The sequence below is a fragment of the Narcine bancroftii genome, chromosome 13 (genome assembly GCF_036971445.1).
Source record: "Narcine bancroftii isolate sNarBan1 chromosome 13, sNarBan1.hap1, whole genome shotgun sequence".
NCBI lineage: Eukaryota > Metazoa > Chordata > Chondrichthyes > Torpediniformes > Narcinidae > Narcine > Narcine bancroftii.
Window position 1 is genome coordinate 72,688,185 of NC_091481.1, and position 27,264 is coordinate 72,715,448.

At 47.7% G+C, this 27,264-nt stretch overlaps 3 protein-coding genes across 9 annotated transcripts in view; 2 read left to right on the forward strand and 1 right to left on the reverse strand.

Moving 5' to 3' along the window:
* Positions 1-6,509, forward strand: part of LOC138748277 (cytidine deaminase-like) — a 29,364-nt gene extending 22,855 nt beyond the window's left edge. For all 4 annotated transcript variants that reach the window (XM_069908156.1, XM_069908153.1, XM_069908154.1 and 1 more), the window contains 2 exons: positions 5,658-5,715; positions 6,321-6,509. In XM_069908156.1, coding sequence (XP_069764257.1) covers positions 5,658-5,715; positions 6,321-6,434 — 172 coding nt within the window. In that variant the 3' untranslated portion in view covers positions 6,435-6,509. The remainder of the gene's footprint in view (positions 1-5,657; positions 5,716-6,320) is intronic.
* Positions 6,510-13,367: 6,858 nt separating this feature from the next.
* The window catches only part of LOC138748276 (uncharacterized), a 48,420-nt gene continuing 34,523 nt past the window's right edge, over positions 13,368-27,264 (forward strand). Inside the window, exons 1-3 of one of the 4 annotated variants that reach the window (XM_069908151.1) lie at positions 20,203-20,267; positions 20,982-21,095; positions 23,906-24,023. In XM_069908151.1, the coding sequence (XP_069764252.1) occupies positions 21,051-21,095; positions 23,906-24,023 (163 nt within the window). In that variant the 5' untranslated portion in view covers positions 20,203-20,267; positions 20,982-21,050. The other 3 variants (XM_069908152.1, XM_069908149.1, XM_069908148.1) reach the window with 3 other exon arrangements.
* LOC138748278 (cytidine deaminase-like) lies at positions 14,288-20,122 on the reverse strand. Its single transcript, XM_069908157.1, has 5 exons — positions 19,992-20,122; positions 19,183-19,345; positions 17,922-18,033; positions 16,886-16,937; positions 14,288-14,527 (listed from the first exon to the last, which is right to left on the reverse strand). The coding sequence occupies exons 2-5, from the start codon at positions 19,337-19,339 to the stop codon at positions 14,438-14,440; spliced, it is 411 nt and encodes a 136-aa protein (XP_069764258.1). The 5' UTR covers positions 19,340-19,345; positions 19,992-20,122; the 3' UTR covers positions 14,288-14,437.

Consider the following 27,264-nt stretch of genomic DNA (forward strand, 5'->3'; position numbering starts at 1 on the left):
ATATATACAGTGTCGTTTTCTTCCCCTTCCCTCCTCCCCTCCCTCCCTCCCTCACCTCCCCTCCCATTTATTTAAAGTTCAGAATATAAGATACATTAAACCCATTAAACAATGTTGTCACTCAATAAAAATAAACAAGAAATTCCACTGAGTCAGTTCTTTTCATTATCTTCTCCTTCTGTCATTTTAGGTGGTAGATGTCCACGGTAGGTTTTCTCTATTGTGTTTCATGAATGGCTCCCATATTTGTTCAAATATTGTAATGTTATTTCTTAAATTATATGTTATTTTTTCTAATGGAATACATTTATTCATTTCTATATACCATTGTTGTATTCTCAAGTTATCCTCTAATTTCCAGGTTGACATAATACATTTTTTTGCTACAGCTAGGGCTATCATAACAAATCTTTTTTGTGCTCCATCCAAATCGAGTCCAAATTCTTTGTTTTTTTATATTACTTAGGAGGAAGATCTCTGGGTTTTTTGGTATATTGCTTTTTGTGATTTTATTTAATATCTGGTTTAGATCTTCCCAAAATGTTTTCACTTTCTCACATGTCCAAATTGCATGAATTGTTGTCCCATTTCCTTTTTACAGCGAGAACATCTGTCTGATACTGTTGGGTCCCTTTTAACTTTTGAGGTGTAATGTATAGCCTGTGTATCCAGTTATATTGTATCATACGTAACCTCATGTTTATTGTATTTCTCATGGTTCCGGAGAATAGCTTCTCCCATGTTTCATTCTTTATCTTTATGCTTAGATCTTGTTCCCATTTTTGTTTAGTTTTACCATTTGTTTCCTCGTTCCCCTTTTCTTGTAGTTTAATATACATGTTTGTTATAATTTTTTTGATTATCATTGTGTCTGTAATCACATATTCAAAATTACTTCCTTCTGGTAACCTCAGACTGTTTCCAAATTTGTCCTTCAAGTAGGATTTCAGTTGGTAGTATGCCAACATTGTATCGTAAGTTATATTATATTTATCCTTCAATTGTTCAAACGATAATAGTTTATTTCCCGAAAAACAATTTTCTATTCTTTTAATCCCTTTTTTCTCCCATTCTCTAAAGGAAAGGTTATCTATTGTAAAAGGGATTAACTGATTTTATGTCAGTATTAGTTTTGGTAGTTGGTAATTTGTTTTATTCCTTTCTACATGAATCTTCTTCCAAATGTTGAGCAGATGATGCAATACCGGAGAATTCCTACGTTGTACCAATTTTTCATCCCATTTATATAATATATGTTCAGGTATCTTCTCCCCTATTTTATCTAGTTCTAATCTAGTCCAATCTGGCTTTTCCCTTGTTTGATAAAAATCTGATAGGTATCTTAATTGTGCGGCTCTATAATAATTTTTAAAGTTTGGTAATTGTAAGCTTCCTTGTTTATACCATTCTGTTAATTTATCTAGTGCTATCCTCAGTTTTCCCCCTTTCCATAAAAATTTCCTTATTATTTTCTTTAAATCCTTGAAAAATTTCTCTGTTAAGCGTATTGGTAATGTCTGAAATAGGTATTGTATCCTTGGGAAAATATTCATTTTAATACAGTTTATCCTTCCTATCAGTGTTAGTCGTAAATCTTTCCAATGCTCTAAGTCGTCTTGTAATTTTTTCATTAGTGATAATAATTGAGTTTATATAGATGGCCGAGGTTTTTATTTATTTGTATACCTAGATATCGCATTGCTTGCGTTTGCCATCTGAATGGTGATTCTTTCTTAAATTTTGAGAAATCCGCATTATTCATTGGCATTGCTTCACTTTTATTTGTGCTAATCTTGTACCCCGACACGTCTCCCTATTCCTTCAATTTCCTATGTAATTCTTTTATTGATATTTCTGGTTCTGCTAAGTATATTATAACGTCATCTGCAAATAGACTGATTTTATATTCCTTGTCTTTTATTTTTATCCCTTTTATTTTATTTTCTGTTCTTATCAGTTCTGCTAGTGGTTTTATGGCTAATGCGAACAATAAAGGAGATAGTGGGCATCCCTGCCTTGTTGATCTGCTTAAGTTAAATTGTTTTGATATATATCCATTTACTGTCACTTTCGCCAATGGCCCCTTATATAATGCTTTAATCCAATTAATATATTTCTCTGGTAAGCTGAATTTTTGTAGTACTTTGAATAAATAATTCCATTCTACTCTGTCAAAGGCCTTCTCTGCGTCTAAAGCAACCGCTACTGTTGGAATTTTATTTCCTTGAATTAAGTTAATAAATTTACAGATATTGTCTGTTGTTTGTCTTTTTTTAATAAATCCAGTTTGGTCTAGATTTACTATTTTTGGTACATAGTCGGCTAATCTGTTTGCTAATAGTTTATCTATTATCTTATAATCTGTGTTAAGTAAAGATATTGGTCTATATGATGCTGGTGTAAGTGGATCTTTCCCTGTCTTTGGTATTACTGTAATTATTGCTGTTTTACATGACTCTGGTAAGCTTTGTGTTTTATCAATCTGGTTGATTACTTCCAGAAGGGGAGGAATTAATAAATCTTTAAATGTTTTATAGAATTCTATTGGGAATCCATCCTCTCCTGGTGTTTTATTGTTCGGTAGTTTTTTTTATTATCTCCTGTATTTCTTCTATTTCATATGGTTCTGTTAATTTATTTTGTTCCTCTGTTTGTAATTTCAGTAGTTCAATTTTAGTTAAAAATTCATCTATTTTATCTTCTTTCCCTTCGTTTTCAGTTTGATATAGTTGTTCGTAGAATTCTCTGAAGTTTTCATTAATCTCCGTTGGATTATATGTGATTTGCTTGTCTTTTTTCCTTAATGCCAATACCATTCTCTTAGTTTGTTCTGTCTTAAGCTGCCACGCTAGAATTTTGCGTGTTTTTTCTCCTAGTTCATAATATTTCTGTTTTGTCTTCATTATGTTCTTCTCCATCTTATATGTTTGTAGCGTTTCATATTTTATTTTTTTATCTGCCAATTCTCTTCTTTTAGTTGTGTCTTCCTTCATTGCTAATTCTTTTTCTATATTTGCTATTTCCCTTTCCAACTGTTCTGTTTCCTGGTTGTAGTCCTTCTTCATCTTAGTTACATAACTTATTATTTGCCCTCTGATGAACGCTTTCATTGCATCCCATAGTATAAACTTATCTTTCACTGATTCCGTATTTATTTCAAAGTACATTTTAATTTGTCGTTCAATTAATTCTCTAAAATCCTGCCTTTTAAGTAGCGTGGAGTTTAATCTCCATCTATACATTCTTGGTGGGATGTCCTCTAACTCTATTGTCTATAACAGGGCTGAGTGGTCCGATAATAGTCTAGCTTTATATTCCGTTTTCCTAACTCTCTCTTGCATGTCAGCTGATAACAGGAATAGGTCTATTCCTGAGTATGTTTTATGTCTGCCCGAATAATATGAATATTCCCTTTCCTTCTGGTGTTGTTTCCTCCATATATTCAAAAGTTGCATTTCTTGCATCGATTTAATTATAAATTTAGTTATTTTGTTCTTTCTATTAATTTTTTTTCCAGTTTTATCCATGTTTGAATCCAAATTAAGATTGAAATCCCCTCCTATTAGTATGTTCCCTTGCGTGTCTGCTATCTTCAAAAAGATATCTTGCATAAATTTTTGATCTTCTTCGTTAGGTGAATATACATTGAGTAAATTCCAAAACTCCAAATATATCTGACATTTTATCATTACATATCTCCCTGCTGGATCTATTATTTCTTCTTCTATTTTGATTGGTACATTTTTACTGATTAATATAGCTACTCCTCTAGCTTTTGAATTATATGACGCTGCTGTTACATGTCCTACCCAATCTCTCTTCAATTTCTTGTGTTCCACTTCAGTTAAGTGTGTCTCTTGTATGAATGCTATATCAATTTTTTCTTTTTTCAGTAAATTTAATAGTTTCTTCCTTTTGATTTGGTTATGTATTCCATTAATATTTAAAGTCATATAGTTCAACGTAGCCATTTCATACTTTGTTTATCTTTCCTTTCCGTTTTCTCATCATCACCTTTCCTTCTTATCCATTTCTGCTTTCTTTTTTTGAACACATTATAAGACAACATTTCTAAAACATAAAATATTTCCATTATTCTCCTATCTAAAATTCCTTTAACCCCACTATCCCCTCCCCTTCCTGAGTTGCCCTTTGTCCCTTGTCGGGCAACCACATCTCCCCTCTCCATTTGGATTTGCGAATCCGCTTGCTTCCAAGCGTCAACTGATTTCGCAGTGACTGTTATTCTTCCCCACCCAGCCCCCCCAGAAAAGATTTTAATCTTCATATATAACAAAGGTCCCTTTCTTAATTCCCTCCTTACTTCCTTTCTTCCCTTACTTTCCCTTCTTAGTTCTTATCTGTACTCTATTTTTTTTGAAATATACATACACATATGCACACATACATACATACATACATATATATATATACACCCATATACACATATACATATAGTTTGTGGTCATTTTTGTTTTCATTACATGTCTTCATCTCTCTGTCTGTTTTGTAGTTGTTCTGCAAATTTTCGTGCTTCCTCTGGATCCAAGAATAGTCTGTTTTGCTGCCCTGGAATAACTATTTTAAGTACCGCTGGGTACTTTAGCATAAATTTTTATCCTTTTTTCCATAGGATCGTTTTTGCTGTATTAAACTCCTTCCTCTTCTTCAGGAGTTCAAAACTTGTATGAACACAGTTCAGACAATTTCACACACATCCCTCGCCTCCATCGACTCAGCCTTGGAAAAAAACTCACCCCACCCCAGCCACACTCTCCTCACACCATTCCCGTCAGGAAGAAGATACACGAGCATGTACTTTCAGACCCCTGAACGAACTGCAGACTAGTAAACTGATGGCTTTGCTCTGTGCCAACTCCACTCTCCCTCTAGGTGAGAGAGAGACCTGCCTGCTGTACTGTACACCTCACTTTTATTGCTTGTGATTTTCCTCTGGACCTCAGTCATATAGAACATTGAACATTACAGCACAGGACAGGCCCTTTGGCCCCTTGATGCTGTGCTGAGTCTTAACTTTTAAGAAGTACCAAACCCTCCCTACCCCATAACCCTCAATTTTTCTTTCATCCACATGTCTAAGAGTCTCTTAAATACCCCTATAGTTCCAGCCTCCACCACCACCACCCCTAGCAAGGCATTCTAGGCCCCACACAACTCTCTGTGTAAAAATAAAACTCACCCCAGACATCTCCCCTAAACTTTCCTCCCTTCACTTTGTACATGTCCCTTGTTATTTGCTGATCCCACCTTGGGAAACAGGCACTGACTGTCCACCCTATCTGTGCCTCTCATAATCTTGTAGACCTCTATCAAGTCTTCTCTCATCCTTCTTCGCTCCAAAGAGAAAAGTCCCAGCTCTGAGAACCTTGCCTCATGACACTTGTTTCCCAATCCAGACAGCATCCTGGTGAATCTCCTCTACCCCCTCTCCACAGCTTCCTCATCTTTCCTGTAACGAGGAGACCAGAGCTGGTCTAATGACTAGTGACCTTTCACACATGGCAATACACTTGAACTTTGGGGCAGGTCGACCATACCGTCTCTTGACTCAGGGCCCAGTTAAATCACGGCGATTATCTGCTTCCTTGTCCAGCCAGTCACCAGTAAGATTCTAAAGATGTTGCCTTTTCTTCCAGTGGAAGGAATGATCACTTCATCACTCCATGTGGAGCCTGCCGGCAGGTGATGAGGGAGGTGAGGTTTTATTTCCTCCCTTGGCCCTTTGACCAGTTGGATGGAGAGGTGGGAGATAAAGGGCAATGAGCTGTGGTCAGCAGGTGATGCTGGTTCAGTCTGAGCTGTTGGACTGCATTGGGGGGGGCAGTATCTGCAGGCAGTACAGACCCCCGAGAATGGGAGGCAATACCAGACCCCCGACGTCCACAGGCATTCTGGTTTCTGCAGAAAGTTTGGGGTCAGGGTTCCTTTACTGGATGGGGTTCGCAAGGGTCATATCTGTGGATAATCTAGTGTTCAGGGCTGTGGATGGAGTGGGGTTCAGGGAGTGGGCACAGAGAATGGTGTTTGGGGTTCAGGGCATGGACACAAAGTGGGTTTAGGATGTGGGGTTCAGGCGTGGACACAGAGTGGGGTTCGGAGCATGGACACAAAGTGAGTTTGGGGAGTGGGGTTCAGGGTGAGGATACGGAGTGGGGTTCGGGGTGTTTTTCATTCTTGAATTTTGCATATTTGTTAATATTTGGGTGGGATGATCTTGCAGACTGACTTTGAGGAATGTCTTTCTATTCAAGAATTATCAATATCTCTCTCTCTTCCCCCTTCCCTACCTGCCCATGCAGTTTGGAACAAAGTGGAAGGTCCACATGACGAAACCCGACATGTCCCATGTAACCATGACAGTGGAAGAACTCTTGCCCATGTCGTTCGGTCCCGAAGACCTGCCGGGCGTGTGATAGAGCCCGGAGCTGTTCACAGTGTCATCTGGATCATCACCCTTTGTATTGCTTTAAATTGTATTTAATTCTGCAGGTAGTGGCTGTGTATTTGTGACACTGTAGTTGTAAAATATTTCAGAAGTTGGAGACAAAAGAATTGGTTATTTCATGAGGTGTAATGAGCGAATGTCACGATTCGCTCCAGCTGATTTATACCAGCGGACACTCAATGTCTGGCCCATGTTGCAGAAGCTTCATCTCGAACCCATGCTGTGTCCCACAGGGAGGGCCTGGTCAGGGGAGGGTAGTGAGGCCTTCAGCCGGACTGCTTGATGGAGGTGAAAGGGGATCTGTCAAGAGTGTTGTTCCTGCCATGAGAGTGACTCAATCTGACTAATCCATGGTTTATCTGAACTTGGTGGTTTGATGGATCTTTATTCTCTGCACTGTCCCCAGATTCAGAATGTCTGATGGGCTCACGTGGAGAGACCATCACTCTGCGTACAACCCCCACCTTCGTGAGTAATGGAGGTTTATTGTCAAATACGGACACACTGGAACTCCCCTTTGAGCTACAGGCAATATGTACATTACGTTACTGCAGTGTGTGTATTACGTTACTGCAGGGTGTACATAACGTTACTGCAGTGTGTGTATTACGTTACTGCAGGGTGTACATTACGTTACTGCAAGTGTGTGCATTACATTACTGCAGGGTGTACATTATGTTACTGCAGGTGCCAATTTGGAATGAGAGATAATAAACATGAATGAACATAAACATTGTTACCGTTAGGTTAAGAAAAGAGTGATGCAAATGAATATAAAAGTCATGTAAGCGAATGGGTTGGTTGTCGTGCAGCACTTTAAGGTTAGCGGAGTGGGGGAGGTTCAAGAGGCGGCAGCTGTTTACTGAAGGTGTTATTGAACCTGGAGTTATTGCTTGACTTGAGGCTTAGAGCATTAGAACATTACAGCACAGAAAACAGGCCCTCCTCGTCTTGCCAAACCTTTCCTGCAGAATCCCACTGACCTGCACCCAGTCTAGAATCTTCCATACCCCTCCCATCCAAGAACCTATCCAAAGTTTCCTTAAATAATGTTAAGATTGAGCCCACATTCACCACTTCAGCTGGCAGCTCGGTCCACACCCCCACCACCCTCTAGCTTCTGCATGAGGTAACCGATCAGAGGTTGTGGCTGGGGTGATGGGGTCTTTATGATGTTGGCTGCCTTCTTGAGGCAGGGTCTCACATCCATGCCTTCAATGGATGGGGTTGTAGGAATCTCCAACAAAAAATGCAGAGAGAGCTTTAGCTGTGTGTATCTGAATGGGGAGATGGGGAGGGAGCTTCACTCTGGGTCTGTCCCGTTCTGTCTGGACTGGGAGTGGGTGATGGGGGAGATGGGGAGGGAGCTTCACTCTGGGTCTGCCCCATTCTCCTGTCTGGACTGGGAGTGGGTGATGGGGGAGATGGGGAGGGAGCTTCACTCTGTGTCTGTCCCGTTCTCCTGTCTGGACTGGGAGTGGGTGATGGGGGAGATGGAGAGGGAGCTTCACTCTGGGCTGTCCCGTTCTGTCTGGACTGGGAGTGGGTGATGGGGGAGATGGGGAGGGAGCTTCACTCTGGGTCTGTCCCATTCTCCTGTCTGGACTGGGAGTGGGTGATGGGGGAGATGGGGAGGGAGCTTTACTCTGGGTCTGTTCCATTCTCCTGTCTGGACTGGGAGTGGGAGATGGGGAGGGAGCTTCACTCTGGATCTATCCTGTTCTCCTGTCTGGACTGGGAGTGGGTGATGGGGGAGATGGGGAGGGAGCTTCACTCTGGGTCTGTCCCATTCTCCTGTCTGGACTGGGAGTGGGTGATGGGGGAGATGGGGAGGGAGCTTTACTCTGGGTCTGTTCCATTCTCCTGTCTGGACTGGGAGTGGGAGATGGGGAGGGAGCTTCACTCTGGATCTATCCTGTTCTCCTGTCTGGACTGGGAGTGGGTGATGGGGGAGATGGGGAGGGAGCTTTACTCTGGGTCTGTTCCATTCTCCTGTCTGGACTGGGAGTGGGAGATGGGGAGGGAGCTTCACTCTGGATCTATCCCGTTCTCCTGTCTGGACTGGGAGTGGGTGATGGGGGAGATTCAGATTCAATTTATGATCATACTTATAAAACAGTGTCATATAACACGAAATTTGCCTTTTCCTGCTGTCAGGCAGAGAGATTCACCTGAAGCGCCTCTTACAGTCAAAGAGAGAGAAGGAAAAGAGAATTTCCCCCCCCCCCCCCCCCCAAGAGTCGCTGAGTGCCCATAGATTCACCTCCAGTGCTCCTGCAGCACCCCCCCCCCCAGAGTCTCATCCAAAGCATTGGTAACCTGAGCTCCAGATCCAAACCTCCGACACGGTCAGGGGCCTCTCAGCACCTCCCTTGCAGCCCGGTTCCGATACCTGGTCCCTCTCCAGCCAGTTCGAGCCAGTCTCCAGCAGCCCGCAGCCCGGCGTGAATCTCCTGACAGGATATGAGGGGCAAGCTTTTCATTGAGGATAAGACTGGTCAACAAATTTTTCAATAGGTTTGCTTCTAGAAAAGCAAGTGGGGATTATGATCGACATCTTCAAGCTGAATTTCAGATTTGCTGTCTCATGTAGGAAGTTGGAGAAACATTAAATTAACTTTGATTGAATTTAGCCTGTTTAATCACATAATGACGCTGACACGTGTAAAAATGTTTTGCCTCTGATTTTCGTTTGTACTCAGCATCTGATGCCTCTCATGTCAGTGTCCAACAATAGTCGGCCGGCACTGATGGATTCCAGTTGCCCTGATACCACTTTTCCATGGTTACAATATCCTCGTGAAACTTTCACCGCGTTCATCAGTGACGGCACCAAGATCAGCAGGGAAGACACCCAAGTGTGAATGCAGAAAATTAATTTTCAATGACGTGGTACCTCATGGTTTTGTTTGCTTGAGGTAAACTTAAAATGAAACAGGAAATCACGAAAAAGGTACATGATGGGAATGATTTTCACGATCAGCAGTTCAAAATTCATAAAATACACCCAACAATGTCCAGGAAGCAAAATCCTTGTTGTCCAGTGTTATCTGGAACAAGTTGCCAGAAGATGCTATTGAATTACATCATATATACAGTATCATCAGATATGTGGATAGGAAGGGTGTGAAGTCTCCATTGACTAGATCACAAGGAATGGAGTCTCTGGTGGTTGGAGGTCAATTATCCAGGATTTTCATTCTCCTGCATCCCTCCATCTTCAGAAAAGGGGGATCTTCACTGAAAACTGCTGTCCACTTACAACTCCTGGAACAGGGAGCTGTTCACTGCCACTGCCCAGAGCCTAATGTAGCCAAAGCAACAGATTAGAGGGGCAGACGTCTACAACTGGAGAGATGCCGGGGTGTTGTGGAATACTTGGGTGAAGTGTGAGCAAGAGCACTAGACCACCCCCCCCCAACCAAGGCTCTGCTTAAATTTTATGGGCCCCCTTCCCCGTGAAGCAAAGCTTAGTTGGCTCTTCCGTACTTCTCCCAAAAAAAATTCTATGATTTCAGTCGGTGGTCCCTCCCCCCCCACCTTTAACAGGCTGCGGCCCCATTAGGAAATGGCTGTTCCCAATTCTCAAGCACAACTGTGAGGAAATCAGCGTGCCCCAAAGGTTGGCTCCCTGCCACTGGTGACCTGACCATATCTTCTAAACAAAAAGCAATGGAACGAGACACCTGGGCGAATCCAGCCATGCAATTCATGCAGCAAGGAAGGTCACCACCTGAACACCTCCCCCCAGGGTACACTCCATCCTGGAAACGCTGGGGGAGCTCAGACCTCGCAGCGTTCATAGGAAGGAAAGATAATATAAAGGACACTTCGGGCCCTCCATTAAAGTATGAACAAGAAGTGGGCAGGCACCTGTATAAAAAGGCGGGGGAGATAGAGATAGGGGGAGGAGTTCAGGTCAGCAGGCAAGAGATTCAAAGTGGGGCCTGGATAGGAAGGCAAGGAAGAGAAGGTGAGAGTTGATCAGGGGAGGGGTGCACTCTGTTAAAGGAGGCAGAGGGATAGGGATGGGGGGGAAGGGGGCTAATGTAAACCAGAGAAGTCGATGTTGATGCCATCTGGACAGAGGGGGCCCAGATGGAAGATGAGGTGATGTTTCAACAATTTGCAGGTGGTCTCAGTCTGGCCGGACACAGACCACGGACAGAAATGTCGGCAAGGGAATGGGGTGGTGAATTGAAATGGGTGGGTACTGGGAGATTCACGCTCTTGCGGCGGACAGAGCCAAGGAACTGAACAAAGCGATGTCCTAGTCTCTCCGATGTAGAGGAGACCAGAAAGAGAGCTGCCCTGCAGATTCACGTGGTGTGGCAGCGAGGGAGGAGGTGTGGAGTGTCTCCTGTGGTCAGGGGGGTAAGGTCCCAAGGGTGCAATGAGGGAGGGAGCAGTTGGTGTGGAAAGAAGAGTGGGGGAGTGTCTGCTGCTGGGAATCATGTAGGAGGTGCCAGAAAGGGCGGAAGCTGGTGGGATGAGAGGTCAGGACGAGGGGGAGGGCCAGGGCTGAGGTGCAGCAATTTTTAATTCTAATTTTAAATTTAGACAAGACAGCAGGTAACAGGCCATGTCAGCCCACGAGGCCATGCCACCAAAGTACAATACTGTTAAAATTGTACTGCAAAAACAACGAATGAAAACACACTGTGTAAGTGGCGATCGATGACCCCCTTTGGATTGGAGGCCCGACCTCAGTCCAGATAAATGACCCACACAAACGTCAACATGAAATCCTCAAACACCTTGGGCTGGTGGTTAGAAATGGTTCCCCACAGACTGGCTCATCTGGGAGAAACTCAGCACAGATGCTCATACCCCACCCATCCCTCCCTCACCCAACACACCCTCCCCTCCTCACCCTACTCCCTACTCACCCCTCACCCAACACACCCTCCCCTCCTCACCCTACTCCCCCTCCCCTCCCTACTCACCCCTCCTCACCCTACACCCATCCTCACTCTCTACCACTCCTCACCCTACATCCCCTCAACTGACACCCCCTCCCCTTCCTCACCCTACCCCTCCCTTCCTCACCCTACACCCCTCACCTGACACCACCTCCCCTCCTCACCCTACTCCCCTCCCCCTTCCTCACCCTACTCCCCTCCCCCTTCCTCACCCTACACTAACCCCTCACACTACCCCTCCCCTACACCCCTTCCTCTCACCACACCTCCCAGCTCTCCCTTCACTCTACCCCCCCTTACACCTCCCCCTCCCCTCCCCTTCCACACCCTACACCCCTCCCCTCTTCATCCTACTCCATTCCTCCCCTCCCCACATCCCTCCTCTCCTCACCCTACATCCCTCCCCTCACCCTACACTCCTCAACTGACACCCCCTCCCCACCCTATTCCCCCTCCCTGTCCTCACCCTATTCCCCCACCCCTTCCTCACCCCACTCCCCCTCACCCCACTCCCCCTCTCCTCCCTCACCCCACAACCCCTCCCCTCCTCACCCAACATCCCTCACCTGACACCTTACATCCCTCTCCCTCACCCGACACCCCCTCCCTACTTCCCCTCCCTCACCCTACTCCCCCTCCCTCACCCTACTCCCCCTCCCTCACCCTACTCCCCCTTCCTCACCCTACACCTTTACCCCCTCACACTATTCCTCCTTCCCTACACCCCTCCCCTCAACCTATCCCCCCACCCCTTCCTCACCCTACACCTTTACCCCCCTCCCCTACACCCCCTATTCCCCACCCCTTCCTCACCCTACACCTTTATCCCCCTCCCCTATTCCCCCTCCCCTACACCCCTCCCCTATTCCCCCTCCCCTACACCCCTCCCCTATTCCCCCACCCCTTCCTCCCCCTATTCCCCCACCCCTTCCTCCCCCTATTCCCCCACCCCTTCCTCTCCCTATTCCCCCACCCCTTCCTCACCCTCCCCCTATTCCCCCACCCCTTCCTCACCCTCCCCCTATTCCCCCACCCCTTCCTCACCCTCCCCCTATTCCCCCTCCCCCTATTCCCCCTCCCCCTATTCCCCCTCCCCCTATTCCCCCTCCCCTATTCCCCCTCCCCCTATTCCCCCTCCCCTATTCCCCCTCCCCCTATTCCCCCTCCCCTATTCCCCCTCCCCCTATTCCTCCTCCCCTTATTCCCCCTCCCCTACACCCCTCCCCCTATTCCCCCTCCCCTACACCCCTCCCCCTCACCACCTCCCAGCTCCCCTTCACCCCTCCCCTACACCCCTCACCCGACACCCCCTCCTCCTCCTCACCCGACTCCCCCTCCCCTTCCTCACCCTACACCCTAGTCCCCCTCCTCACCCTAGCCCCCTTCCTCACCCTAGCCCCCCCTCCTCACCCTAGCCCCCCCTCCTCACCCTAGCCCCCCCTCCTCACCCTAGCCCCCCCTCCTCACCCTAGCCCCCCCTCCTCACCCTAGCCCCCCCTCCTCACCCTAGCCCCCCCCTCCTCACCCTAGCCCCCCCCTCCTCACCCTAGCCCCCCCTCCTCACCCTAGCCCCCCCCTCCTCACCCTAGCCCCCCCCTCCTCACCCTAGCCCCCCCTCCTCACCCTAGCCCCCCCCTCCTCACCCTAGCCCCCCCCTCCTCACCCTAGCCCCCCCCTCCTCACCCTAGCCCCCCCCTCCTCACCCTAGCCCCCCCCTCCTCACCCTAGCCCCCCCCTCCTCACCCTAGCCCCCCCCTCCTCACCCTAGCCCCCCCCTCCTCACCCTAGCCCCCCCCTCCTCACCCTAGTCTCCCCTCCTCACCCTAGTCCCCCCTCCTCATCCTAGTCCCCCCTCGTCCCCACCGGTCCCGGGTTCGTTCACCTGCTGAATTACATTGTCCAAGTGAAAGCGAAAGCCCCATCGGGAGAATCGGGACCAGAGTCACCGGAGGGAGCGGCTCCGAGCGGAGGGTGAGCAGGGGTACGGGGACGGGGAGCGGATCGGGATCTCTCCCCCACCCTCTTCTCCCCCCTACTATCCCGGTCCCTCTTCTCCCCCTCTTCCCCCGGAGACCGGGAATCCTGCCCTGGGACCGCGCGTCTTGAGCAGGTGAAGGTGGAGGGTGGGGTCCCTGCAAACTTTGTGTGGCGAGAACGGCGGCGCCCGGACGGGCCGCGTCGGTGAGTGTTTCAGGTCGACACTGATGTAGGAAGGGCTGAACCCAGGGGAGGGGGAGAAGACGCGAGGATATTGGTCAAGAGGGGGGGGGGGGGTGTTCTGCAGCATCGGTGATTCCAGGCTTTCATGCTCACTCCGATGTATTCCCTCTCCTGTAACCACTGATGCCCTCACTAATCACTAACCTCTTGCTTTAAATTCACCCAATGACCCGCCCTCCCAGCCTCTGTGGCAGCAAATTCCACAGATTCACCTCCCTCTGGCTGGAGAAATTTCCCGGTGTCTCTGTTCCCTCTCTGGGACAGAACCCCCCTTTCCCCTCCTCTCTCTGGGACTGCCCCCCCCCCCGTCCCCTCCCCTCTCTGGGACATCCCCCCCCCCCCCACCCCGTCTCATCCCCGCTCTGGGGCAGCCCCACCATCCCCTCCCCTCTTTGGACAGCCCCCCCTCCCCTCTCTGGGACATCCCCCCCTGTCTCATCCCCACTCTGGGACAGCCCCACCATCCCCTCCCCTCTCTGGATAGCCCCCCCCTCCCCTCTCTGGGACATTCCCTCCCCCGTCCCCACCCCTCTCTGGGACAGCCCCCCATCCCCACCCCTCCCCTCTCTGGGCAGCCCCCCGTGCCAGGTGGGTAGGGACTGAGTGAGTTGTCACCAAAACACAGGACAAGGCGAGGTCACTTTGGACATCACCATGGGCAGTAATAACTCCAACGAGCTGCAGGCTATAAAATGTGTATTGAAGCTTCTTTGCCGTTAACACCAGCAGTTTCTGCAGAATGACAGGCAATACCGAAAGCCGTCCCTGCTCACAACAAGCTCAGGATCCGCTTGCCAGTTGGTCCGGTCCACTGTTACTTTGCCTCACTTCATGAAGAGATTGGCAGGAGTTCGGCCACGGTCATGGTCTTGCGACTGCCGTCCGCCATGGGCATGTGGACCTCAATCTTGTCTCCGAACTGCCGTGGGAGAGATACAGAGAGTCAGAATCTTGTTCTCTTTCAGACACTAGCCTCGCCCGAACCACATTGCGGAGAAGTGGTGGGGGGGGGTTTGGCCGAGGAGAGGAGAACGTAGCTGGTTGGCCTTGGCATAAGAGGGGTTAGCCCCATTGTACTGGGCCTGGCACCTCACCCGAGTCACTGGCAGATCCAAAACAGTCCGAGAACGGTGGAAGTTCTCAGCAGGCCAGGCAGCAGCCATGGGAAGTAACGTTTTGGATAGCCAGAGGGCTGGTGTCTTTAGGCCCATGACTGCTTCCCTTCTTGAGTACATGGCTTGACTTGCTATCAAGGCAACAGGTGTGACTATGTATCAGGAGGGGGCAAATGATTACCCAAAAGAGGAGCGGGATCAGTCAACACCAGAGGATGTGTACAAAGTGAAGGGAGGGAAGTTTAGGGGTGTTTTTTAGACGTAGTTGTGGGTGTCTGGAATGCCTTGCTGGAGATGGTGGTGGAGGCTGAAACATTGGGGGCATTTAAGAGACCCTTAGATGGGCACATGGATGGAAGAAAAAGAGAGCGTTACAAGGTAGAGAGGGTTTAGGGTTTTTTTTGGTAAGGATATATGGGTTGGCACCTCATCGTGGGCCGAAGGGCCAGTACTGTGCTGTAGTGTTTTATGTTCTCTGAGCGAGGTCCAGAAGAAAATCACAAGAAGCATCAAAAGTGAGGCGTACAGACGCCCCGGGGTGTTGGGAAGGAAAATGGTTCATCGCCCTCCAGCACAAGAAGGCTGGCATTTAGAAATAGGGGCAGTATTGCTGAAACCGTGCAGGGTGTTGGTGTGACTGTGGTCTATTGGGCACTATTTCAGTCCTTTCGTTTAAGGAGGGATGCGTTGGTATTGGAGCCAGTTCAACAGAGATTCTCTCGGGCTAATTCCTGGGACGAGAGGGTCGTCCTTTCGCAAGGGATGGTCTTGTTGAAACGTATCCGATTCTGAGGGGTTTTGAAATGTTTTCCCTGGTGAGAGAATTTTGGATGAGGGGGTGTAATTACAAGGTTGGGGGTGTGGGGGGTGTTGGGGAGGGTTGTTTGGGGGTGTTGGAAGGGGTGTAGGTCAATGAGCTCTTTACCCTGGAGGGTCGTGAGACACTGGAGGAAGTGGATAAATTATACTGAACAAGGAAGATTTTGCTTCCTGAGCACTTTTGGGTGTTTTTTATGGATTTTGGGCTGGTGTTCACGAAAATCACCTTAAAATTTTCCATTCACTACCATTTTTTTCCAATATAGCCTATTCTTGTGATTTCCTGACATTTTTAACATGCTTCAAGTTGACAAAACCACAAAGTGCAACATGTCGTTGAAAGTTCATTTTCTTCGTTCACATCCCTGCTGATCTCAGTGCCGTCAGTGACGAACACGGTGAAAAGTTTCACCATGGTGACCATGAAAAAGTGGTATCAGGGTGTGATAGTACAGATTCTATCACCAATGTGTCTAGGTACAGATTGTAGTGTAGGATGACTGTGATTGGCTGAGAGTGTAGCCACACCTACTGGCAGGTCTTAAAGGATTGCTCCTAGCCAGACCAGGTCATTCTGGACTGGTCGACCTACTTGTGATATGCTCCAGTCTTTTAGTTAATAAAAGCCTTGGTTCGGATCAACAAGTCTTTGGTTCTTTCGACGCGCTCTACACAGGGCAGCTGGAATCCATCAATACTGGCTGACTATTGTTGGACACTGACATGAGAGGCATCAGATGCTGAGTACAAATGAAAATCAGCGGCAAAACATTTTTAGGTCAGTCGAACGAACGCAACGTGTCAGCGTCATTATGCGATTAAACAGGGTAAATTTAATAAAAGTTAATTTAACCTTTCTCCAACTTTCTACGTGATACAGCAAATCTGAAATTGTCTTTGTTGTTCAGCTTGAAGTTGTCTATCGTAATCCCCAATTATTTTTCAGGAAGCAAACCTTTTGGAAAAAAAAAATTGTTGTCCAATGTAATTGGAAGTTTGGAGAATTGAGAGCTATGGGGAACAGGCATGGAGAGGGAGACGAGGTCTGGCCTAGATGGGGAGACAAGGTCCGGGCTAGACGGGGAGACCAGATCTGGGCTAGGTTAGGAGCTTGCGAGGTTGGATGGCCTACTCCTACTTTAGATAATGTTTCAGGTAAAAGGGCATTGTCAGCAAGACTTGGTCTCCCTCCACAGATGCTGCCTATCCTGTCTGATGTTTCCAGCTTTTTCCATTTTTAATTCAGATTCCCAGCATTGCAGTGTTCAGTGATTCCTGGTTTTAAGATGGAATTATCCAGCACATTAAAGAAACCTGTTGACATATTTAAAATGTGGCCTCACCTCTCTCAGGACCTGCCTGCAGCTACCACAAGGACTGTAGTCCTTTCTGTCGCTGTAAGAGAGTAGAATGTGGTCAGAATATATGTTGCTTTGCCATTATCTGTGCCATAAAGCAGCCCTTTGGCCTATCTAGTCTGTGCTGAACTATTTTTCTGCCTAGTCCCACTGACCTGCACCCAGACCATAGCCCTCCACACCCCTCCCGTCCATAACCTGTCCAAAAGTTTCTTGTATGTTGAAATCAAGACCACATTCACCACTTCAGCTGGCATAAGGACATAAGGGCTGATTAGCTGGTGTAAATTGTCCCTAGAGTGTGGGTGAGGGGGAATGTGGGGAGAACATGAAAAAGGAATGGGAGTTGGCATTCGGCCCATCGAGCTCTACCATTCAATGAGATCATGGCTGATCTAATGATCAGCTCATCGCGGCCGACCTGCTTTTTCCCCATATCCCTTAATTCCCCCACTCTGTAAAAGTCTATCCAATACTGCCCCTATTTCTAATCTAGTCTTAAATATATTAACTGAGGTAATTCCACACTCTCTGCGTTCCCCTAATGTCCCTTTAAACACCTCTCCTTTCACCCTTAACCCATGACCACTAGTTACTGTCTCGCCCAACATCGGTGAGAAGGCCTGCCTGCATTTACTCCATTGATATCCCTTGTAGTTTTGTGCATCGATACCTGCGTGAGTGCATTGGGTATTTAAATGCCTTCTCTGCTCTACAGCCACCCCCTCGGCCTCCCCCCCTCCCCCCGTCACAGTTCCCACTGCAGTTTGCAGAGTTCCTAAGGACTCCAACAATGCTCTTTCATGCTGTGTGGAGCTCATCGCCGCACGGAGTCCTCCACCCTGTTCTCGGAGAGGCCTCGAGAAGAAGGGCGGTGGCCTTCTCCTAGTGCATGATCCCCTCCCACCTGGGTATTGTTAAATGCTAGGTCTGTCCCACCCTGCAGTCCCTGGCCCAGACTGTGGGATGGGCTGCATCTCTGTGATTGCTACCAAGGGGTAATGTGTCACTGAACCTGTACCTGCAAACGGCCAGCGACTTAATCTTGGTGCAGCCTTCTGAGACGGCCTTGAAGATGGCCACGCGTTCAGCGCACATCGACAGGCTAGGGGTGCAGTTATCTATGTTGCTGCCTGGGGAGAGAAGGAGGGGGTGAATTAGAGTCTCAGAGCCTTGCTGTATGGAATGTTCCAAGTACAGGCACTTCAGCCCATAGTGTGGAAACTACTGCACAATCTAATCCTTCCCCGTCTCAGATGCATAACCCTCTACTTACGTCCACGTGCCAATCTACATTCTTAAATGCCCCTAATGTTCCCGCCTCCACCCCCACCCCTGGCGAGGGCAATCCCACAACGCACTGTAAAAAACGTACCTATGACGTTGCCCCTAAACTTTATACAACTTCAACAAACAGTATTTGCTGTGGTCACCCAGATAAAAGGTGCTTTTAAAAAAAAATTAAAAATTTTCCCAAGGATTCACCCCCATCCCCTCAAAAGGGTAGGCTGTAACTGGGTTATATCCCTCCCCGTCAGGTTCAGCTCCTCAGAGGCCGAACGGTCGTTATCACAGTATGGGCAATGTTCTGGTCTCATCCTAGCCTCCGTCAGGAGGGGCTCTCTGGTGGGGGTGGGCTCCCTGGCATATCACCCACAGGAGCCCCTCCCCATGTCTTTGGGTGATCGGGGGTGAGCTCTGCAGCTGTGGTCCCAGACCTTGGCACTGTTTCTCTCAGAAGCCCGGTTCCAACTCCATCCTGTTCCCCTCCTCCACACCATGTTGCATGTAGCCTCTGCTTGCTAAGTGTTAAAGGGCTGGAGTCAACAGTCTGGAGGAATGAGGGGCATCTAGGAGTAGAAATGAGAGCAGGCGCAGTGGCATCTGCTCCACAGTTCAACAACTCCTTCTGCCTGCACCGTGGTTTGATTCCCCATGTCCCCAACATCACGTGGTCTGCAGTGGATGTCTGAGTCGGAGATTCACAACATCTCTCAATTCCCAATCCCTCATCCTGAGAATCCAGGGTCCATGTACTGCAGGGGGGAAAGGGCCTCTCGAATCTGCTCCACTTCATTAGGGCCATTCTTTGTTCTTCAAAATCCAAGTGGTTGCAAAATCTCCCAACTGAGCAGCTCCCAGTTCCCAGGGTTCAATACAGCAAGAAACGGTGGGACTCAATGTTACCCAACCCACTGATGCCACCATCTGCTGTCTGAAGCTGGAAACAAGGTGTGTGGACTGGACTACATTGAGAGTTCATTGCTGGTCAGATTGCTCACCTGTGAAGGTTTTTCCATCTTCGGTCAGGAGAGCAGCACCCACTGAACACTTTGTGTAAGGAGAATATGCACACGCCTTGGTCTCTTGGCTCCTCTTCACCAACTTCTCTATCTCCTCTGTTTTCTGGGGTGTTGATTGGTCTGCAGGAGTACACATCTCTCTCTGTAATGCACAATGTCAGGATTTTAGAGAATGGCCCAGGGGAAGCGGTGCTGGAAGACTCAGCCCATCCTCCACCTGCCTGGAGTGAAACAGGAAAGTCTGCAGACGCTGAGATTGGAATAAAACCACTGAGATGCTGGAGGAACTTGGCTGGTCTCGCAGCGTCCATGGGAGATCAAAATATATTTTGGACCTGAGCCCTTCCTCGATGTATGTGTTTAAAAAAAAAACAGACAGGGGGATGAATTAAAAGGGGTGGGGGAGGGGACGAAAAGTGTTAGTTGGATGTGGTAAGAGAATGGGAGAGAGGGAAGATGAGAATCTTCCCTTTTAAATAGGGCTCCTCACAAATGTCATCAAATGGGGTTTGCACTGCGGAGGGAGGGTGACAAGAGAGGCGTAGGGAAGTGATGGAGAGAGGCCTTGTCAGACTGAACAACCATCACAGACGTTTACTGTGAGGTCACGGAAGGGTTAGACCATGGAGATGTTGGCTAGTGATGGAGATTTATTGTTAATCTTTGATGATTGGACGATCACCTCACAGCTTTCAGTAGTTCACGCTTTAAATAAGCTCAACCCTTAACTATTGGATCTTGGAATGTGGACAACTTTGGAGAAGTTGCCCTTTGGTGTTTCCACTTACAGTTAAGATGGTGTTGAGTGATTTGATCTGAATCAAATGAATGTGATCCTTTCTGCGGCTGGATCCAACTGATGCCTGGTGTAGAGTAATAATGATGTAGCTGTCAAGGCAACGGATCTGAATATGGAGCAGGCGACCGTATAAGGACGGGGCAAATAATTACCCAACAGAGGATAATTGTGTGAACAGTGATTATGTGTGACCACCGAATATGGTCATGTCCCCATATATGGATGTCCTTGTTCATCTGGGGTCTTGTAACGAGCAACTTCAGAAGTACAAAACAAAATCTTCTCTGATCTTGTTTGGTAGGCAGTGGGGGCAGCCCTGCAGTGTTGGAAAGAGGCCCTTCAGCCCGACAAGGCTGTAACCATTCCCACCAATTCCATTTTATTCTGACCTCATTACTAGAGGAAGGATTGTCCTGGCTTTGGGGCTGGTGTAGAAGAGGTTCACCAGGGAGGTTTCCAGAGATGAGGGGGTTGGTCTATGAGGAGAGATTGAGTCGACTGGGACAGTACTCACTGGAATTATAAGAATGAGAGGGGATCTTATAGAAACATAAAATTATGAAAGGCAGAGATCAGATGGAGATAAGAAAGTTGTTCCCGTTGGTGGGGGAGACCAGATTGAGGGGACAGAGCCTCAGGATCCAGGGAAGTAGATTTAGGATGGAGATGAGGAGGAACTACTTTTCCCAGAGGGGAGTGAATCTGTGGAATTCGCTGCCCATTGAAGCAGTGGAGGTGACCTCAATGAATATATTTAACATCAGGCTGGATAGGTTTTTACAAAGTGGGGGAATTAAGGGATATGGGGAAAAGGCAGGTCAGTGGAGATGAGCTGATCATCAAGTCAGTCATGATCTCATTGAATGGTGGAACAGGGCTTGATGGGCCGAATGGCCGACTACTCCTGTTTCTTGTGTTCTCTCCACATTCCCCGCGGACTCTCCTCCCTCACCCATACTCTGGGGGTGATTTACATCAGCCAATCAGCCCACTGACTGGCACGCTGCCGGCATGTAGGAGGAACTTAGAGATCCTGGAGAAAAACGCCATGTGGGGCACAGAAAGAATGTGCAAAGTCCACATAGACAGAATGGTAAGTCACTGGAGCTGTGAGACAGTGGCTCGACTGCACCACAGAGCTGCCGGGTTTAGAAGGTTACAGCAGATAGTTTGTAATGAATAAGCCTCATTTCCTGCCAGGTAGATCCTTGCCCAGGAGGACCAGGTGGATCCCTTGTCTGACCATTAGCCGGGTCCCCGAGTTTCATACCCAACGTCCTCTGGTAGAAGAACCCTCCACAATATTTAACCTGATTTACCCACTTATGCATTCATTCCACTGAAAATAATTGGTGTAAGGCAGCAATCCTGAAATAGAGTAAGAAATGTTGAGTTTACTGTCATCCAAGTCTTCTTCTTTGGCTTGGCTTCGCGGACGAAGATTTATGGAGGGGGTAAATGTCCACGTCAGCTGCAGGCTCGTTTGTGGCTGACAAGTCCGATGCGGGACAGGCAGACACGGTTGCAGCGGTTGCGGGGGAAAATTGGTTGGTTGGGGTTGGGTGTTGGGTTTTTCCTCCTTTGCCTTTTGTCAGTGAGGTGGGCTCTGCGGTCTTCTTCAAAGGAGGTTGCTGCCCGCCAAACTGTGAGGCGCCAAGATGCACGATTTGAGGCGATATCAGCCCACTGGCGGTGGTCAATGTGGCAGGCACCAAGAGATTTCTTTAGGCAGTCCTTGTACCTTTTCTTTGGTGCACCTCTGTCACGGTGGCCAGTGGAGAGCTCGCCATATAACACGATCTTGGGAAGGTGATGGTCCTCCATTCTGGAGACGTGACCCACCCAGTGCAGCTGGATCTTCAGCAGCGTGGACTCGATGCTGTCAACCTCTGCCATCTCGAGTACTTCGACATTAGGGATGAAAGCGCTCCAATGAATGTTGAGGATGGAGCGGAGACAATGCTTGTGGAAGCGTTCTAGGAGCCGTAGGTGATGCCGGTAGAGGACCCATGATTCGGAGCCGAACAGGAGTGTGGGTATGACAACGGCTCTGTATACGCTTATCTTTGTGAGGTTTTTCAGTTGGTTGTTTTTCCAGACTCTTTTGTGTGCAGAGAGTGGAAGACGGCGGCCCCAGTCCGGGCACAGGGAGAGCAGTGGCGGCCCCGGCCCCAGTCCGGGCTGAGGGTAGGCGGTGTCATCCAAGTACAACCTGATGAAACAGCGTTTTCTGGTCCTCAGTGCAAGACACACAGACACAACACACACAAACAATACATACACAGGACAAGTGTTCATATATACAAATAAATATTGTTTTGTGAATAGGAGAGTCTTTATCCAAGACTCGTTAGTGCGAGCAGTTCCTTTGGTCGTTCAGCATTCTCACTGCCCGTGGGAAGAAGCTGCTCCTCAGCCTGGTGGTGCTGGCTCTGAACCTCCTGTATCTCTTCCCCAATGGGAGTAGCTGGAAGATGCTGTGTGTGGGATGGAAGGGGTACTCAATGAATTTGTGTCTCATCTTCAATCAACGATCCCGGTAGATCATGTCGATGGTGGGGGGGGGGGGGGTTGGAGGAGACCACAGTGATCCTCTCGGCCACTCTTATGGTCCTGTGGATTGATCTCCGATCCATTTTTCTGCAGCATCCTTTCTATGTGCACCTTCTGCTTTCAAATGGCCCACTTTTCCTGCAGGTACTTTTTGATGGACCCAGAATTGGAGCTATTTTCCAAGCAGTAATGGTTTTTTTTTAACCCTGGTTTCAGCTACTTTGCCAGGTTGGAGCGTGTTGGCTGTGGTGCTGGAGAGGGGTCAGGAGGAAAGCCTAGTGATTAGTGCAGTGCTGTTAAAGTGCCAGTGACTGGGGTTTGAATCCTGCACTAAGGAGTTAGTACATTCTCCCTGCGAGGGTTTTCCCTGGGGTTTCTGGTTTCCTCCCACCGTTAGATTAATTTGGCGGCATAGACTTGTGGGCCAAAATGGCCTGTTATATATATAAAGAAAAAGTAATTAATATAAATATTTGGATGATTTTCATGGTTGCAAGTTAACTTGAGGAAGGGGTCAGGCCCAAAATGTCAGTGATATATCTTTACCCCCAGGGACGCTGTGAGAAAGGCCAAGTTTCTCCAGCATCTCTGTGTGTTTACTACAATCACAGATCTTCGTTTTCATCGGTCTCGCTGCCTATAAATTTTATAGTAATCTGAGACTGATAGAGAGAAGTTGAGCCTTGAGCTGAATGAATGAATTGCTTTATTGGCACGTACTGAAATATGGGAAGAAGCTTCATTTTGAGTGGTATCCAGACAATCCAACTCGTACAGCAGACAGTGCAACATCTGCAGGGAGGAGGGTAACGGTGATCAGAGAGGGCAGGATCTGAAGAAAAGTGCCAAAATGTGGTGCAGAAAATGGAGCAAAGTCTAAAGTGGTGTGAGGGCATCGATGTTTGCTAGTGTGAGATCCATTCAACATCCTGACGACAGTAGGAAAAAAGCTGTCCTTTACGTACCTTCTTCCCATGTCTGGGTGACTTTCCTCCCAGTGCTCACTTTCAGCCAAAGACGTTGGTAAATTGTTCACATGGGTGTATCTGGGCAGTACGGGCTTGTGGAAAAAAGCTTCAGAGCGAAGACTCCCAACCAGGGAAGGGAAGGATCCCTGTTGGAATCTACTGACTACAGCAGGAGAGGGAGAATTTCACTGGCCAGAGAAGAGAGAATGGACCAAGTGAGAATGTGAGGGACAAGGAAGTATAGGATGAGGTATTCTCTGTGTGGGAGTTAGAGAGACTCGTTGAATGTGGAAGAACCATACAGGTAACCAATAGATTAAATGAAAATGAAGGCTTATGTGAGGTTAACAGATTAACCGCATTCCCTGTCTTTTCCCAACAGGAACCTCCTGTCTGTCTGAGGATGGAGTGCCCCGTCTGTGGGCAAGACTTTCCCAGGAGTGTAATTGAAAACCACGCATGGAATTGCAGTGGAGATACGGGGCCCAGTGAAGGTTCAGGTAAGCAATGAATCGCGCAGCTGCTGGACACAAAGGGTCCGAGAGACCAGACCAGCTCTTTATTACCTTCCCTTCCCAGAGTTCTACCCAATTGCTGCACTGGGCTCCGTTCCCCAGCTCGGAGCAGAGCAACCTCCCCTCTGTGGGATCGGAAACCCCCCTTCCCCTCACCAAGAAAACACAGGGCCTTACCCTCCCCCTCTCAATGGGCCCCATCTTTCTTCCCCTCCCCTCCTCATAACTACATGGATCCCATCCTCCCTTTCCACAGGACCACACAGACCCCATCCCCCCTTCCGCAGGGCCACACACACCCCTATCCCTTCTCCCCTTCCCCACGACCACACAGACCCCTATCCCTCCTTCCCTTCCCCAGGACCACACGGACCCCATCCTCCCCTTCCCCAGGCCCACACGGACCCCATTCTCCCCTCTCCATCCCCACATGTGTGCCATCCCCTCTCCCCCTCCCTATCCTGACATCAGTCACCTCCTTCCCTCCCCAACTTCTAAGCTATGTGATGAGCCAGAGAATAGCAGGGGAGACGGCCATCCCCTGATGGGACATCGACCTGGACAGGGCACCAACGTTGGTGACTCGTTCTGCCAGTAGGTGTGGGGACCTAGTGGACGGGAGTGTGGGATGAATTTCACAATTACTGATTTTGTTTTGAGGTGCATCAACCCCAGATCAAATAGTCTCAAGAACCGTAAGTTCACTTCGTTCACTTTTGTTAATTGACTCGTGAAAATACTGGCTCAAGGGGTCTTGGAAGGCACCTCACGGACCCCTTAATGCTGGATCAGTGAGTTTGCTGATGACGTTAAAATTGGGGAGGCATTGGGGACGGCAAGGAAGGTTTTCAAAGCTTGTAGAGGGATCTGAACCAGCTGGAAAAATGGACTGAAAAATGGCAGATGGAGTTTAATGCAGACAAGTGGTAGGTGTTGCATTTTGGAAGGACAAACCAAGAAAGGACGTACATGGTGAATGGTCAGTCACCGAGGAGTGCGGTAGAACAGGGGGATCTGGAAACACAGATATAGAATTCCCTGAAAATGGAGTCACATTTAGAGAGGGTGGTGAAGGAAGCTTTTGGCATCTTGGCCTTCATAAATCAAAGTATTGAGTACAGGAATTGGGATGTTATGGTGAGTTTATATTAGACATTGGTGAGGCAAAATCTGGAGTATTGTCTGCAGTTATGCTCGCCAAACTACAGGAAGGGTATCAGTATGATCGAAGATTTACTGGGATCTTGTCAAGTTGTGTTTATTTGTTGTTCATACCATAACCATTGCAGTGAAAACAAGAGATCGTTTCTCCAGACCATTATTTACCTGGCTAAATTACAGCAGAAACTTTTTTATAAATAGCATATCACTTGTAAATATCATGTTAGATACACTAGCCCTGTTTCCCCAGTCGCCTGGACTTCAGGAACTGAGTTACAGGGAAGGTTAAACAGGTTAGGACTTTATTCCCTGGAGTGTAGAAGAATGAGGGAAGATTTGATGGAGATATTTAAAATTATGACCAGGATAGACAGAGTAAATATAGATCAGCTTTTTCCACTGAGGTTAGGTGAGCTACAAATCAGAAACCATGGATTTAAGGTGAAGGGGAGAAGTTTAGGGGGAACTTCTTCACACAGAGAGTTGCCAGCTGAGGTGGTGAATGCGGGCTCAATTTTACTATTTAAGAGGAATTAGGACAGGTACTTGGATGGGAGGGGTATGGAGGGCTGTGGACTTGGTACTGGTCAGTGGGACTAGGCAGAAAAATAATTTAAAGCACAGACTAAATGGGCCAAAGGGCCTGTTTCTATGGTTCTATGGCGTGTCCACCAGTAAAAATTCAACTCCGCTTCTCCAAGCTAGAATGTCAGTGAGCCAGGGTTCTTCACCTCTTCCAGGCAGCACAGAACCAGGTCCTTCTGCCTATCCAGTCTGTGCTCACTGTCAACTACCAGAGCAAGTCACATTTTCCTGTTTCTATGCATGTAACTGAGTGGAGTGAAACAGGAAAGTCTGCAGATGCCAAGATTGTAGAAAAACACAGATGCTGGAGGATCTCGGCCGGTCTCGCAGCATCCATAGGAGGTAAAGATGTAATTACCGATGTTTTAGGCTGGAACCCTTTCTAACCCTAATGCTTCAGGCCTGAAATGTCGGTAATTACACTTTTCCCTCCCATGGACACTATGAGACAGGATGAGTTCCTCCAGAATTTCTGTGTTTTGTGACTATGAGAGTCTTGGATGGTTAGAGTGAGAGTGGCAGTGAACTGGGATTCCCTGGTAGGGTGTTGAGCTGAGGGCTGGCACCACCTCCCAGCTCCACCCCCATCTGGTTTCCCGCCTAAACCTAGAACCCTTCTGAAGGTGACTGTGAGATCCTACCCTCAGTTATAAACTATTAAAAGCGTTTGTTCTCCCTCAAGTCATGAGAGCTTTTATTCACGCTACAGAGTGTAAAGATTTGGAGGTAATTAAGTTTTAATGTGATGTTCTAAAGGATTCTGGGAGTTTTTGCAGTCTGTGGTCAGGATTATGAGATTGTAACTGTAGATTGTTTCGTTTTCCAAAGAAGTGATAATGACTTCATTTCCCCAGAAATAGTGAACACATAAATCAGTTGGAATGGTTTTCTTATCAAGAAAGAGCAACATTCCACATCTTTGAGGGACATTAACTGTGATGGGTTAGAATGAGTGACTGAAGAAAGAAATAACTCTCTCTACTCAGAGAGTGGTTACTGTGTGGAATGGGCTTCCGGGAAAGGTGGTGGAGGCAGGGTCAGTTTCGTCATTTAAGAAAGAGTTGGATAAGTATATGGATGGGAGGGGGATGGAGGGATATGGGCAGAGTGCTGCTAAGTGGGATTAGAGGAGGGTATTTGGATCAGTGCGGACTAGAAGGGCAAAATGGCCTGTTTCCGTGCTGTAATTGTTATATGGTTATAATTAAATACTTTGGGAGTCACCATTGAGTGATCAATGTAACGACAGGACATTCCAGTCCCATGAACAAATGTGAAAACTATTTCCAATTAATTTCCAATTAGTGAGAACACATGAAGTCATACATAGGCATTGATCTAATTTACTATATAAATGGACCCATTTCTGTATGGTTTGAGAAAGAACAGATCCCCCGTGAAGAGTCGAGGACTCGTGCCTTCTCCTTTCTCCCAAAGTTCGACCCAAGCAGTTCCTTTGGTTGTTCAACGTTCTCGCTGC